The sequence below is a fragment of the Astatotilapia calliptera genome, chromosome 3 (assembly GCF_964374335.1).
Source record: "Astatotilapia calliptera chromosome 3, fAstCal68.1, whole genome shotgun sequence".
NCBI classification, from domain to species: domain Eukaryota; kingdom Metazoa; phylum Chordata; class Actinopteri; order Cichliformes; family Cichlidae; genus Astatotilapia; species Astatotilapia calliptera.
In genome coordinates, this window is record NC_137424.1 from 74,158,206 (window position 1) to 74,173,848 (window position 15,643).

The 15,643-nt window shown below is 42.1% G+C and overlaps 1 protein-coding gene across 1 annotated transcript; it reads right to left on the reverse strand.

Moving 5' to 3' along the window:
* Nucleotides 1-13,304: 13,304 nt before the first annotated feature.
* Nucleotides 13,305-15,393, reverse strand: LOC113018358 (nuclear factor 7, brain-like). Its single transcript, XM_026161423.2, has one exon. The coding sequence runs from the start codon at nucleotides 15,140-15,142 to the stop codon at nucleotides 13,754-13,756; it is 1,389 nt and encodes a 462-aa protein (XP_026017208.2). The 5' UTR covers nucleotides 15,143-15,393; the 3' UTR covers nucleotides 13,305-13,753.
* Nucleotides 15,394-15,643: the final 250 nt, after the last annotated feature.

Genomic DNA, 15,643 nt, shown 5'->3' on the forward strand with positions numbered 1-15,643 from the left:
GCTTCCCGTGGCTGTCATGCGACCGGCTGTTGCAGTCAATAATACAACAGCTTCTTGCCATTTTTTGGGTTTCTTTTTATCGCTGTGTAACTGAGTTCAAAAGCCTGCGTGCGCTAGTACCTCTTGCCACAAGTTCCCAGAATCCTTTGCGGTTTTACCCCTGAATGACGTCACATTTTCAATCTTCATCCCGACTTTTTGTCCCAGTCCAGCCTTGCCCTGATCTAACCTCTCCTCTTCCTCACAGCTCTGATTTCTCTGAGGGAGATGTTGTGACTGTAATCTGTGAGGAGGACCAAAGCGTTTCTGATTGGACTGTGAGGAGAAACACAAGCAAACTGCAGAGGGCTGAGTGTGGAGATGGGCGGGGACAACAGCAACGTGATCGATCATGTTCCATCAGTGCGCTGGTGCCTCACGACACTGGAGTTTACTGGTGTGAGTCCAGTAATGGTGCCATCAGTAACCTGGTTAATATCACAGTCACTGGTAAGCTGATCACTCTCACTTTACTTCTTATTGCATCCACAAATTGAGCTGAACATGCAGGTACATAGATTCTGTGCTGTTCTTCACTGATCACCTACCTGACTGACAGAGTAATGAAGGACTTCCCTCCCTCGGTGCTTCTTAATGTGTGAGGATATTCTCCATTACTGAGTTAAGACTTCCTTATTTAGATCTAAGCTCTGGATTATCTTGCACGTCTCGTGGCTCCCAAATGTCTCTTAAGTTATTATCCTCTGTAGCCTCATACTTTAGCTTTACTTGGCAAATGTGAATGCTTTGTGTGCTGACAAACCCTTTTGCATGTAGTGTTTTTATGAAAAGCCTTATAATTGCCTAATTTTGTGTTTTTGTTCTGTCACAAAAGCAGGCATTCTTACTGTTGTTTAATATTTTAATCAAACCTTTAAGTTTAATTCAGCACAAAAAGCCCCACTGTAAACAAATCCACAGAACAGAACCAAACTCAGCAGCCAAACAGTTTGTCCTCAGTGCAGGTTGACATTCAGAAAAACCAGCTGCCTCAGCTTGGATGGGCTGATGTGGTTTCTCCTTAGTATCTGCCCAGTTTTTGAGAAGACCCTCCAAAGGAACAGATGTTGCCACAATGCACAGTCTCCCCTCCATCACCTTCAACAGGTAGGGAAAGACTGTGGCCTTGGCCTCCCACCAGCTCTGTGGGCCTTCTCCTTGTTGGATGAGGGGCTCCTCAAGATAACATTTCATCTCCATCATAACATCAGCTGTAGTATTTCTCTTTGCAGCATCTCCTGCAGCTCTTTCATCAAAGAGGCTCCACACAGCAGACGTCTGTGGCTCCTCCTTCACTTGGCCCTGTAATGGTGGAGCTGGGTGGGAGTGCACTTTGCTGCTGCAGTTATTCTCTGAAGTGCCTCATCAACAGCTCTGTTGTCACTGAATGCAAGCTTTTTAAATCTACCATCCAGTGATGCAGCTTCTGAGTGGACGGTGTTGAACTCCACACACAGAAATTTTTGCACTCACTGCTAATTTTGTTTTACAGTGAAGCCACTCTGCTCTGCTAGTCCCAATATCTTTCACCTGCAGCAGATGCTGCTTCGTTTGCAGCTGTCAGTCATATTTCTGTGTTTTTGTGTCGCACTCTCCTCCACACTGCTGTCTGTCATCTCACAGGTATGATGTGCGGAGCGATGCTGAACTTCCAATCCCAGCGTTTCATGTTGCAGGATCAATTCCCATATGAAAATATCAATATCTAATTTGATTACATTTGTTTTTCATCATAAATATGACAGACAAAAGTAAATTCGGCAATTAGCGGGATGGTCTGCAATACCCTGTCAATAGGAACTACACTCACCACCTCTCATTCATGTGCGTGTTACGGCTCTGCAAGAGTGTGAGCCAATGAGAAACCAGAGGCACAAAACTTTAGACCACAAAACACACAATCTGATGTTGGTTTGTAAAGATGTTGCTGATGAGACTTTGTAGAAAGCAGCTGGTCTGAGTGATGTGATCAGAGTGCAGCAGATAATGTCTGACAGCAGTTTGAAGAGCAAATGGATTCTGTTCTGTTCTTCATCATCACCTACCTGACACCTCACAGCTGTTTCTCACCTGCAGGTCACACAGGAGGATCTGTTGGACTGAAGGTCAGCCTGTCAGTTCCTGCTGTGCTTCTTGTTGCTGCTGTTTTCTTGATGTAGAGAAAACAAAAACAACAAAGAATCAGGATCCAGCCTCATGTTGAGCTGCAGCAAAATAAAATGTCTGAATCTTTTTAAATCAGCACTCTTAGTCTCCCGCTGGTGGTTTCAGCGTTGTCAGTGAACCTGGGGAACATGAGATGATGCTGGTAACAGAAATCAAAGGTAGTGAACAGCAGACAGGGATCAGCTGCAGGTTTAATACACGTCCTGAATTTGGTTTAGTTTGAAGTTTCTGTAAAATAAAACCAAATGTTGTGATTTGTCTCTTTATGAATAAAGTTGAATTGAATTTCTCTCTGAGCTCCTGCTTCTGTTGTCTGTCAGTGATTTTATCAGTTGGACATCAAGTAAAACTTTGGATAAAATGAAAACTGTTCACACAGTGTCTGTAAATCCACGGGTGAAAATAACACATGTAACATTCACACAAGTCCACGAGTGATTGAATGAAATGTGATCATGGAAAAATAAATTCAAAACTATTCAAGACTTTTACCATTAACTGTCATTCTATTATGAAGTAACAGGAAGGTAATAACACTATAATATAATAATAATAAAGAAAATTAAAAAATATGGTGTAACAGAGCTCACTGCCTCACACTGTCGATAGCAGCATTTCTTTTTAACCTTATTTCATTTAAGGCTCAGACGATCATCTGTTTTCACTTAAAGTAGTCTAGCTCTGATATCACTTTAGCCTCTGGATGGAGGATTTGCTATGTTAACTTATAGATAATAAACTCAACGTATTACAGACCAAAACCAAACACGTCCGTAGTATAAGACTGGATTTAACTCCCTTCACACCTGTCTCGACACAACAGTCAGGTCAGTCCCTTCCCTTTTAAGAAATCCACCTTAAATGTATTTTAAATGTAAGTGATGCAAAATGAATTTAATATTTTATCTTTAGTTTGTCAGGTAGCATCAGGTCAGATGGATGATGTTGGGTGAGATGGAGCAGACAGAGATGTCATCACAGCTGAGAGGAAGCAAAAGCCTCAACATCCAGGCTTAAAAGTGATGTAGGGAGCTAAAGCTAAAGCTCTGCTTTCTTTGTGTGCCTGTGCTAACAGCAACTAATGAGAAATGTGATGACAATTGTCCAGCTTTGTCCTTTTATATTCTAACAAATGTGAAGTGAACCTGTGGTTATACAGTAACGATAAGAGCATCTTTATTAGTCCCACATGTGGGAAATTTGTTTTGTTACAGCAGGAAGTGGACAGTGCAGTTACATAGCAAACATGAGAGAACACTGGAATAGAATAAGAAACTGTACACAACTGTACCCAATAGAATAGAATAGAATGATAGGATAAAAATAGAATACACATGCTACATACAACTGAGTACAAATACAACGTTGTCAGAAAAAGAGTGTTACACTTAGTCCTATTGCACATGTGTGTGTTTGATCAGCTGCAAAGTCTTTGTGGTGGAGTCTGACAGCAGAGGGGAGGAAATCTCTCCGCCCACATCGTGGGTGCTGCAGCCACTGAAGGAGCTGCTCTGAAGCGCTATAAAGGTTTGTGATGATCAATACAGGTTTACAGCTCAGATCATACTGAGTTCATTATGACTGATATAAATATGTGATAGAATAATAATAAATTGAGTAAATTGTGATTGACAAACAGTTTTAAAGAGAAAGTTTGTTAGTTTAAATTGTGTGAAAGGTCAGAGATGGAGAGAACACCAGGCTGGGGCTGAATATCAGTGTATTACATGCAAATCTGATTGGATGACAGGACAGAGCATAAACTGAAGCTCGCATGGATGTTCTGGGTCTCCTGCCTCTGTGAGATCAGCAGGTCAAAGATTCAATAGCAAAACTTGGTTGTTCCAGCAGCGACGCCGAGGGCAGTGAGCTCTAAAAGCCTCCCAGATGAAAACGTGCCCGATCGAGAGGTGATCTGCTGCTGATGGCTGACGAACCTACTCAGGTCTCCAGCTCTTATCAGAGGAGGCAGTGAAGACACCTGAACTTCAAGGCAGTCGGGCTGGGCCAGTCTGTGATTACATACTTTTATCTAAGTACAATCTGAGTATTTTACCTGTAAGTAATCTTACAGTATTATGTTATATTGTGAGTCCTTCTTACAGATCTTCCTAGGTTGAAAATTAAACAGTACTAAATGTAACAAGTAGACAGCAGCACTGAAGTCATCAGTTTAATGGACACAGAGGAAGCTTTTCAAAGGCTTAAGAAGAATAACATGATGCTAGAACATCACATTTTATAATATGACAGTAAAAATAACTCACAGAGATCATCTTCTATGTTTTCCTCCATAAGGGCGGCGAGCCTGGGTCCAGCTATTTGAGTGGTGTCTTGTTTTGGTGAAGCTTTTAAATTGCTTGGCCTTTGAGGCCTGCATGGAGCTCAGGCTGACACTAAGCACAGAAAAGGCCCACAGTGGGTGCACACACAGGATACAGATCTGTCAGGTCATGATCAACAACCACTGACCAAAGCCCACTGATCTCTGACCTCCCAGCCCATTCTTCCTTCAGTGGGCTGCTTTCAGTCATTATGCAAATGTTCTGTTTATAAGATTGAGGAAACCTGCAGTCAAACAACATATAAGAACATAAGATGGAAACAAACAGAGTGAAACAGAGTTTGTTTCCTTCCTGGTTTCCTGGTTTTCGTATGTTTGTCACACTTAAATGTTTCAGATCAAACACATTAAAATATTAAACAAAGAAAACACAAACTGAAGTTTGTAAATGAAGATGTTTGTTATTAAGGGAACAAATCCAAAGCTACATCATCCTGATCTGAAACATTTAATAAGTGTGACAAACATACAAAGAACAGGAAACCAGTTTGAGCAGCTGTAATCAAACTGTCAACCTTCACACTTTTTACTAAAACCTTTAATTCTCCACTAACATCACTTTGTATCCACGGTCACTCTAATGGACCCTAGAAAATAAGATAAAACACATTCAAAGACTATTTTGTGTTGAGAAGAAGTTTCTGGCTCTTATTCTATTTTCTAAAGGAGGCAAACAGCAAACAGGACTCTCCAGCTGCCCCGGAGCAGATTGTAATCATTGCTCTAGACGAGCTTCATCATGTTGCAGACACACCTTCATGCTCAGGGCAGCCGTTACCTGTGTGCTCTAAGAGAAGCAGGAAGATTTAGGGTCAGATTTACTAACATGTGGAGCAGCAGCAGCCGCATCACAAAGTTTAGTATGTTATGTATTTGTAATTTTGAGTTTTATATCTCTTGGAGAGAGATATCTTTTGTATACTTATAAATGCACCATGTGGTAAGCTGTATACTGTGTCTACTGCTGTATTGACAATAAAGCTCTTGAGTCTTGAATGTGTATCTGTAAGAGTGTCACTGTCAGAAGACGTGTCTGTCATACTTGCTGCTGGGAGGTTATTACTGGGAGGGAGATGTTATCAGAGTCATCAGAGCTTCATCGGCTCAGAGTCGTTATCGCAGCACCAAAACTTTGTCAGTGAACTGGAATGAGCTGGATCTGAAACAAAGGCAGCTGTTACTGTGTTAGATTCACGTCTGCATGTTGAAACGTCTTATTAAAAGTAAAGATGTGCACATACAGTGGGGCAAAAAAGTATTTAGTCAGCCACCGATTGTGCAAGTTCCCCCACTTAAAATGATGACAGAGGTCAGTAATTTGCACCAGAGGTACACTTCAACTGTGAGAGACAGAATGTGAAAAAAAAAAGTCCATGAATCCACATGGTAGGATTTGTAAAGAATTTATTCGTAAATCAGGGTGGAAAATAAGTATTTGGTCACCTCAAACATGGAAAATCTCTGGCTCTCACAGACCTGTAACGTCTTCTGTAAGAAGCTTTTCTGTCCCCCACTCGTTACCTGTATGAATGGCACCTGTTTGAACTCATCATCTGTATAAAAGACACCTGTCCACAGCCTCAAACAGTCAGACTCCAAACTCCGCCATGGCCAAGACCAAAGAGCTTTCGAAGGACACCAGGAAAAGTATTGTAGACCTGCACCAGACTGGGAAGAGTGAAAAAATAAAAAAAAAATACCATAAACCTGACGCTCTGGCCACCTCTATCGCGTTCGGTGTGAACACAGGCCGTCACAGAGCAGCTGTATTTGTACTGACATTAGATTATACACAGGTGCACTCTATTTACTCATTTGCACTCATCAGGCAACGTCTATGGGCAACTGACTGCACTCAGACCAAAGGGGGCTGAATAATTACGCACACCCCACTTTGCAGTTATTTGTAAAAAATGTTTGGAATCATGTATGATTTCCGTTCCACTTCTCACGTGTGCACCACTTTGTGTTGGTCTTTCACGTGGAATTCCAATAAAACTGATTCATGTTTGTGGCTGTAATGTGACAAAATGTGGAAAAATTCAAGGGGCCCGAATACTTTTGCTGTATTTAGCAACCAAGACTCTTCAGCATGCTCTTGTATTGCTTATAAGACTGTTCACTGCATCTGAAGGAGTGCTTGGAGTGGAAGGGTCAGAGATTAATTCATTCTCTGAAAAGCATTGAACACTAGCTTTCTCACCTAAGTGGTCAGAGAAGAAAGAAAGAAAAAAGCACAGCTGTGGTTTTATTGAACTGCAGTGGGAAGGGTGGTCAACCAAGTGTCATGTTACACATGAAGAGTAGAAGTTCATCTTCAAGTTATACCATGTCAGTGACCTTCATGGTTCCTACATTCACATTGGATTTTCTAAAACAACACGTGCTGATTAATTTTATGAACGGCTGATAATCATGGACATTCACTTGTTTATCTCTTTGTAGTCTTGTACCTTGTAAAAGTTGTAAAGATTACTTTATGCATTTTGTCGCTTAGAGTATTTTTGCTCTGAGTTATTAGAGGAATTCCATAATCAAAGGCAATTACTTCCTCAGTGCCAAAAACTTCCAGATATGTTCTTTCACAGCTGCTTAAACATCTGTATCTGAGCACACATTTTGATATTTGTCCTCTAAGCTCTGGTCAGTTGGTGGAAACACACATGCTCATGTTTTACTATCAGTTGACAATCATTGATACTCACTTGTTCTTCTCCTTGTACTGCATCTGAAGTCATAAAGATTACATTAGTCACTGATTCACTAGAATAAGGTTGAATCTAATGCTACAGTGACCTCCCCTCTGTACTGTGTAATATAAAAGTCAGTCAGGTTTGCAGATGACACACAGATACTGTTGAGTTTTCACTGACAGAATGGAGATCACGCTGAAGTTCTCGCTGTTGCTTCTGGTCTGCTCTGTTTCCACAAATCAGACAGAGGCAGATAATGAAATTCTTGACCAGCAGATTTCAAACCAACAACCCTGTCCACAGGAAATCCATGCTGTGCTCAGAGAGCTGACTGCCTCAGTGGCTGAACAGAAAGTGGAAATCAGGACCTTAAAACAAGAGAATAAAGGTAGAGTATGATGTCAGGTAGTGAGAAAAATGACAGCATGAGGAAACCTTCATATGAGCCCCTGTTACAGAGATATCAATGTCACTTCATGAATCTATCACTAACGTTTCTCATTAATTTTTTTATTTTTATTATTTATTCATTATTTATTCAATAATCTAACCTACTAAAAATGAAAAGATTCAAATGATGCAGATAAATACAATTCATATTGACTTATTTATGTTCTTTTCTGTCAGACCATGTCGCAAAACTGAAAGACCTGGAAATGCAGAACGTTGAACTTCAGAGACAGAGGTCTGAAATTGACAAACTTAAACAGCAACAAATAATAAATAAATAAATAAACTTTATTTATAAAGCACACTAAAAAAACAAGGGTATACCAAGGTGCTTGACAAAAATAAAATAGGAAAAGGGAGATGGGAGGGAAAAGAGAAAGGATCTGGCACGTATCAATTATAAAAACCATCATAAGATATAAAAGTAGTTCACAAGCATAAAAAATGTACCAGCGCACACAAGTGTTAACTGGGTGGAAAGGCAAGATTAAAGAAATAAGTCTTAAGCCGTGATTTAAACAGTGGCATAGAGTCAGACGCCCGGATAGCGACAGGAAGGTTGTTCCATAAGACCGGGGCAGCTACAGCAAACGCGCGGTCACTGCGAGACTTCAGCCGAGAACGAGGTTGCTCCAGAAGAATTTGGGTAGCAGAGCTAAGTGCTCTGACAGGAGTGTGTAACCTGAGAAGCTCATTGAGGTAGCTCGGCGCAAAGTTATTAATGGTTTTGTAGGTGAAAAGTAATATTTTAAATTGAATACGGTATTTAATTGGAAGCCAGTGCAAGCCAGCAAGAACAGGAGTGATGGAAGAAAACTTCCTGCTACCTGTCAAAAGGCGTGCCGCCGCATTCTGGACAGTCTGCAATCTAACGAGAAGGGTGGAGGAAAGGCCAATGTAAAGAGAGTTGCAGTTCATATCCAGAATCGGATTCTTTTGGTTATTACCCAAAGCTCGTGACCATAGGTGAAGGTGGGGACAAACTGATAGGAAAGAGCTCCTGCCAGCCACACAGCCACCTGCGACAATCACAGACATTTATCTACCGGCTTGACTGGCGGCTGCAAAACATTGCAAGATAATCTTGGTCAGGTATTCTTCCAGTCCACAACTTTACCACGAGTGTTGTTATATCAATTTAATTGTCCCACAAGGGGAAACTTGGGTGTAACAGCAGCAAGAAAACACATATCCAAACAAACAGTACACATGACACAGAACAGAAACATACACAATTCTTACATATTTACATGAAGGACAATGGTTACCAAAAACTGAGTACCATACTGTTGTTAAATTAAATAAAATTAAATACAGATAAGAGGCAACCCTGGTTGTAGTGTGAATCGGTTGATAAAACAGTGCACGATACAGCGCTGATGTAAACATCTGTGTTTGTTGGGAGCAGTTCAGATTGTACAGTCTGACAGCTGCAGGGAGGAAGGACCTGCGGAAACACTCCTTCATGCATCGAGGATGCAGCAGTCTGTCACTGAAGCAGCTCTGCAGTTCAGCAACATCTACATGCATGGGGCGGGAGATAAACTGCTGCTCCAACATACCACACTGTAAAAAATGACAGATGCCACCACAGAGTCATAGAAGGTCTTTAAAAGCGCTCCCTGGACTCCAAATGACCTCAGCCGCCTCAGCAGGTAGAGTCTGCTCTGACCCTTCCTGTAAAGAGCATCAACCCTGTACTTATACTTTTGTGTTGCTCTCTCATCACATCTTCATTATTCTCATCACTGCTTAAAACAACACACATCTTTTTTTAACTGTCCTTTCTCCAAAACAGAAAGTGGCATTACAGTTGTTTCAGGCTGAGAGACACAAAACGCTCTTCGTATTATCATTCATATATCATCCACACAACTATTTTATTTCTTTTTGTCCACTGGGCAGGTGACCTGCAGAATCATGTCTGCCCCAGCTGGATACCTTTTCACACACACCGTGACGTCAGACACACTCACAGTCACTTCATTCGTCAGACTTCTTTTAAGTTTGCAGCAGGCAATGCGACTGAGTATTGTGTCAAGATAAGTAGGAAGACCACGCTATAATGGACAGTTGAAGGAAAAGGTCAAATTTACAGGGAATCTTTTTGTTTTGTTTTTGGACAGAAAGATGAGAGTTTGATGTGTACATGGCTGTGAACAAAAATATAAATGTGGTGGATCATAAATTTGATTAGTTTTGAAGTTGTACATCTCTGTTCCTTACATTTCATGTCATGCCCTTATTAATGTTTTATTTGTTGCTTTGACTGTTTTCGAATAGAATATGCAGTGGGAATATAGAGGGAGATAAGTAGTGAAAGTTTTGCCTGGGTTGATTGTGCGTCGATCCATTGTTAATGCCTCAGGGCTCCAGTAGGTGGGTTCGCGCGCTTCCTCCTTCACTCAATACAGACGAGTGAGAGTGAGAGCTGCGTGTCTGTGCCGCTCTTTCACCTCTCCTCACTATTTCCCCTGTTTAAGGGCACAACATAAACACTGAGGCTTCAAAATGCAGCATCTACAACACTGTCACTCTGCCTCCACCATGGAGACAGTCTCCATGGTGATGAGTACAACTGGCAGCTGAAACTGTTGTGAACTTCTCCATGAGTCATATTTCCTGTTTCAGAGCTGCTGATTGGCTCTTTGGGCCCTTTACCTTCAGGAGGTCATGGACGAAGCACTGAAGTCGTTTATCACGTGAAAAATATTTTTAGTTTATAATAATTTGATAAATAATAAAATATTAATAAAAACTGGAGGTTTTTTTAGAACTTAGATTTTAAGCTATTTATGCCTTTTTTGCTGCTCTTTTTTAAACTTATTCCCTTTAAACTGTATTTATTCTTTTTAAAATATATTGGTTATTGCACTGTAGAGGCTGCTGAGGAACAGTATTTCGTTTCAGGCTGTGTAACACGAAATGACAATAACCAATAAAGTCTTGAGAGCTGCCATCATTGTTCCAGCAGGAGGCAGTAAAACACCAAACTGCACCTGTTGTGCTGAAAAGGTGTGAGCATGTGCAGTAACCCAGTAAGTTACCTGAATATCTCTCACACACACACACACACACACACACACACACACACACACACACACACACACACACAGACACAGTACTGATACTAATGACTCACTCTCAGAATATTTGGGTTTAATGTCAGGGTATATTTGTGGATGAAAGTTTTGTAGGACACATGATGTGGACAGTCTGGTAATCCCAGAATATTTTAATGTAAGAAAACTCCAGACAGCTCTGGAGAAAGTTTCAGAGTAAAAGCCCTGGAGTGTTTTACATGTTATTCTGTTGGATTCAATCTGACGGAGCTGATTCATAAACACTTCACTGCCAGGTATCAGGTGACCTGCAGAGACTGATCCTACAAACACTCAGAAACAGAGTAAACCAAACTGCACCACAGTGATCAGACGAAACCTTCCTGACATGAACACAGCTCCTCAGTAAAAACTGTGAACCAGCAGAGAGACTACACCCAGCACCATACACCACCTCTCTGACACAGTACACCCTCGGGCAGGTGGTGTCCCCATAAACAGTGTGAGAAGCTCTGATTATTTACTATGTTCAAACAAACTGAGTGTCCACAAACGTCTGAGCTCACAGTGAGAGCTGCTGGCACAGTTTGGAGGTGTTCTGCCCCCTGCTGGATACACAGAGCTACAACATGAGGATCAGAGGAGGCTGGTGCTGCTTCACCTTTAGACACAAGAAGGAGGTCAAAAAATGTAGAAACAGAGATTGTTTTTAAACCTGTAAAGGGGGAAATCCTGACGAACCAATCCACAGCCAGAAAAGAAGTCTAACTCTGTGCTGCTCCAATCAGGAATCAGCTCTGTTACTGTGTGAGTGTGTAAAGTCACACTTGTTACACAGCAGCCGCCTTCACACCGACTGAGCTCCATCACAGCTTCAGAGCTCAGCTTACTAAAGTCAAAGTTTATTTCCTCTCAGGTTTCTTACTTTCAGTAAAGTTTCACTGTTAGAGCCCTGACCAGCATCCTGCAGCATCTGGAGCAGCTGTGTGGTGCTGTCATGGCAATAAGGATCCAAATCTGTGGGATGTTTCCAGCAGGGGTTATAACCTGCAGCCAGCAAGGTGTGCCTAATAAAGTGGCCGTGTTTATGTCCCAGTGCAGCAGCATCAGAAAACGGTGGTTTACATCTCTGTTACAGGAGACCTGAAGAGTTAAAACACCAGAGAAGAAAATCTAAACGTTACACAAAGAACATAAAAGAAGTAAACTTCATAAAAACTTCACAAATGATGCTTTAAATGAAAAATAAATCCCTGTAAATAATTCAACAGGTCACATGTTAGAACCACCTTAACTAAACTCTGTAGCCGCTCACTGTGGTTTGTCCCAGCAGCTCTTAGGAAACAAACTGCTAACTTCAGTGTCAGCACACACTGTTAGTAAACTATGCAACACTGGATTCAGGTTTCAGTTGTGTTAAGTTGTGAAGTTGTGATGAAGTCTTCTTACTGACACAGGTAGGATGGTCAGGCGTCCTCTGTTCCTTCACCGTTCATGAACTGTCACTTATAAAATGCTGCCAAACATCAACTACACTCAATAACTAAACGTGTGCAGGTTACAGTGATGGACGCCCAGATCTGCACTCCAAATACAAACAGACTAAAGGTGTTTCCTCCAGAAACAAAGACAATATTTACAAAGGTCTCACAGGTAAATTGTGAGCGATCACAGCAGCATCTCATCCTGACTAACAGCTTTTAGATGCAGGGAGAGCGTCGTGGTTCAGAGGTGGTTCAGCAGATGATGAAGGCCTTTCTGTTGCATTGTGTAGTGCTGTGGAGGCCATGATGGTCGACTGGGTCTGCTTCTACTGAACTCACAAACACTTCTGAGGTATTTACACCTGAAGCCTCATTGAATGTGAGTCAGAAACAAACGGCTCAGCTGTGATTAATGGATGTTTCCCTGCATTTCTATTTTCACACAGTTTATTTCTTACAGCAGGAAAACTGAACAGAATGTATGTAAGAGGTCAGAGTGAGGATGACGTCACTTAATACAGGAAATACATGTTTGTCTGTTTTGATGATGAAGGACTTCTTCAGCTCTGTAAACAGCTACACTTGAGAGGACAGAGGTGATTTCATGGATCAATAACAATGTGTTTATCAGCTTTCATCATCGCAGTGCAGACATGACGTCAGATCTATCAGAGTGAAGGCCGTCTCTCTGATGACGTCACAGAGCAGAGTCCTTCTGTCCAATAAAGGATCTCAGATCAGCTGCTGCCATCTTGTGGCCACAGTTGGTTACTGTCTCTGAAAGTTGTCTCATGTTTCCTGTTGTCCTGCTAACAAAGGCTGGAGCTCATCATGCTGAGAGGGCAGCAGCATTTTGTGGCTCTTCACACATGTTCATTATATTCTGATGATCCTGGATGGAGACAAACTACAGATAAGTGTGTTCAGCCCAACTAGTTTATCTCATTACAGCAGTTTGATGTTTCCCTTTGAATCCCCCTGAAGATCCTGACAGTGAAGCACGTACATAATACTCCAGCCTTTCAACTCTGAGCTTATTTAGTTCTATTAATACACTGAAATCTCATTTGTGTCATGAAGAAAGTCTTTAATCAAACAGAATTCAAAGATCAGAAACATTTCATATATGGAGTTAAACATGAATCATTGTTTCAACAACATATTTATTGTTGTCATAAACAGACAAGAAGACAACAACAAACTGCTCCTCCCATTCAACACATGTCAGTCCATATCCCAGCAAACTAAATCATCTCCATTTACACATCAAATAGAAACATGAATCACTTGTAATGATTAGAAACTTGATAGAATTTCAAATCTAGTTTGGGGAGTCATTCAGTGAGAAACAGTGAAATGATTTTCCATGTGAAAAGGTGGACAGCAGAAACAGAAAGAAACAGTGAAACTAAAAGAGAAACAAAGAGCTTTGGAACAACGAGGCAGCAGGAGGACAGCTGCAGTTTAACAGCTTCAACTCACTGACAGGAAACAACATTAGAAACATCATCATCCTCAACTCATCTGCTGCACTGACACTGACACCTTCAACGGACACACCTTTGCTTTACCATCAGTGTTAATGAATGGAAACATCCTGTGAGTGAAAGTGTGTGTGAAGGTGTGTATGTGTGTGTTAGTATCAGGATCAGAGAACGACAGCTTTCCTCTGTTCCAGTTCAGATTCATTCTGATCCTCTGGAGCTTCTTCTCTACTGAGAGATCAGTGACAGGAGCTGATGGTGAGTGTGTGTAGTATTTACCTAAACGGAACCCTATTCTCCATAATCCAGACAGTTTGTCTCCCTTCCTCTGCACAGACTCTGCTAACGCACCCAGTACCCACACTGTACTGTCTCCAACTTCAACATCCCAGCTGTGAGTCCCTGAGTTAAAGCCCTCAGAGCCCAGGACAGAGTAGGAATAATCAATCCTCTCTGGATTATCAGGAAGCTGCTGCTTCTCTCCTCCTTCTCTCACACTGGTCAGATCTTCAGACAGGATGAGTTCTGGATGAGCAGTGTTTGGGTCCAGAATGAGAGGAGTGTAGGAGACCATGTCCTTCATGTTGTTCCAGATGTTGAAGGTCAGGTTGCCCAGGTGTTTGGCCTGGTCTATCAGAGCTCCTGAGGGCAGCTGTGGATCATCCAGCAGGGGGCAGCGCTGGACTCTTTCCACTGCAGCCTTGTAGTTGTGCAGGAATGAGACGTCTTCAGCTCTCAGCTCCTCCTCTGTGGCTCTGACTGTGTCTGAAAGAGCTGCTATCTCTCTGCTCAGAGCCTCCATCTTCTCCTTCATCATCACACTCTTCTGCTCCTCTTCCTCCCTCAGTGCAGCCAGCCTGGCCTCCTCTTCCTCTGCTAGAAACTGCTGAAGCTTCTTAAACTGCTCCTTAATCTGCCTCTCTGTGTGTCGGGCCTGGACCTTAATGTGTTCTGCTGTTTGATCAAACTTCACTTGAACTCGTTTGCAAACCTTTAACTTCTTCTTTAAGGGCTCCAGAGTTTCCTGAAGTTCCTTCTTGTGTTGTTGTGCAGCTTCATCGATGGGTCTGAATCTGTGATTGGTGTGTTTTTCTGAGTCTCTGCAGACGACACACACTGGCTGCTGATGGTCCAGACAGAAGAGTTTGAGTTTCTCAGAGTGCAGACTGCAGAGAGCCTCTGAAGCTCTCTGATCTCTCTCCTGTAAGAACGACTCACACAGGTTCTTTAAAGCTCGGTTTAAAGGTGGATCATAAACTGATATTTCCTTACAAACTGGACACTCGTGTGTTGGTCTCTCTCTCCACCATCTCTTCAGACAGTCTTTACAGAAGCTGTGGCTACATGACAGAAGAACAGGATCTCTGAAGACCTCCTGACAGACCGGACAGCAGAGATCCTCCTCTGATCTGGAAGCCATTGAGTCTGTGAGTGAAGCTGAAAACAGCAGACAGGAAGTACAGTCAGTCCTGGCTCCCCTCCCTCCTCTACCACCTTCACTGAAACTTCCTTTGAGTCGTGTTTTTGCTCAAACTCACATTCAGTGTGTGGAGCGTCAGCAGCTTGAAGCAGCAGTGTTGGAGTTTTCCACTTTTCTCTCCTGTAGCTGGACTCACTCAGAGGAAGCTGCTAGTTTGGTCTGAGCTCAGTCTGATCGTCTGTGCGTCTCTCTGCACTGAGGACGAAGAACTTCCTGTTTCCTGGTTTGTCACATTTGAGTGACGTGAGGGGAGGAGACAAATGTTGCTGTTTGACTTTTAACTAAGGTGTGTTTCAATCCTGCCTGCAGCTCAAAAGCTGTAAAACAGGTTTTGTGTCTTTTCACCTCCACAGGTCACAACATGAAACCTGTTGTGAAGTTTATAAAATAAAGTGTCACTCGGTGGTGCAGCTGTTTGTCAGCTTCTATTTTAGACTTTGT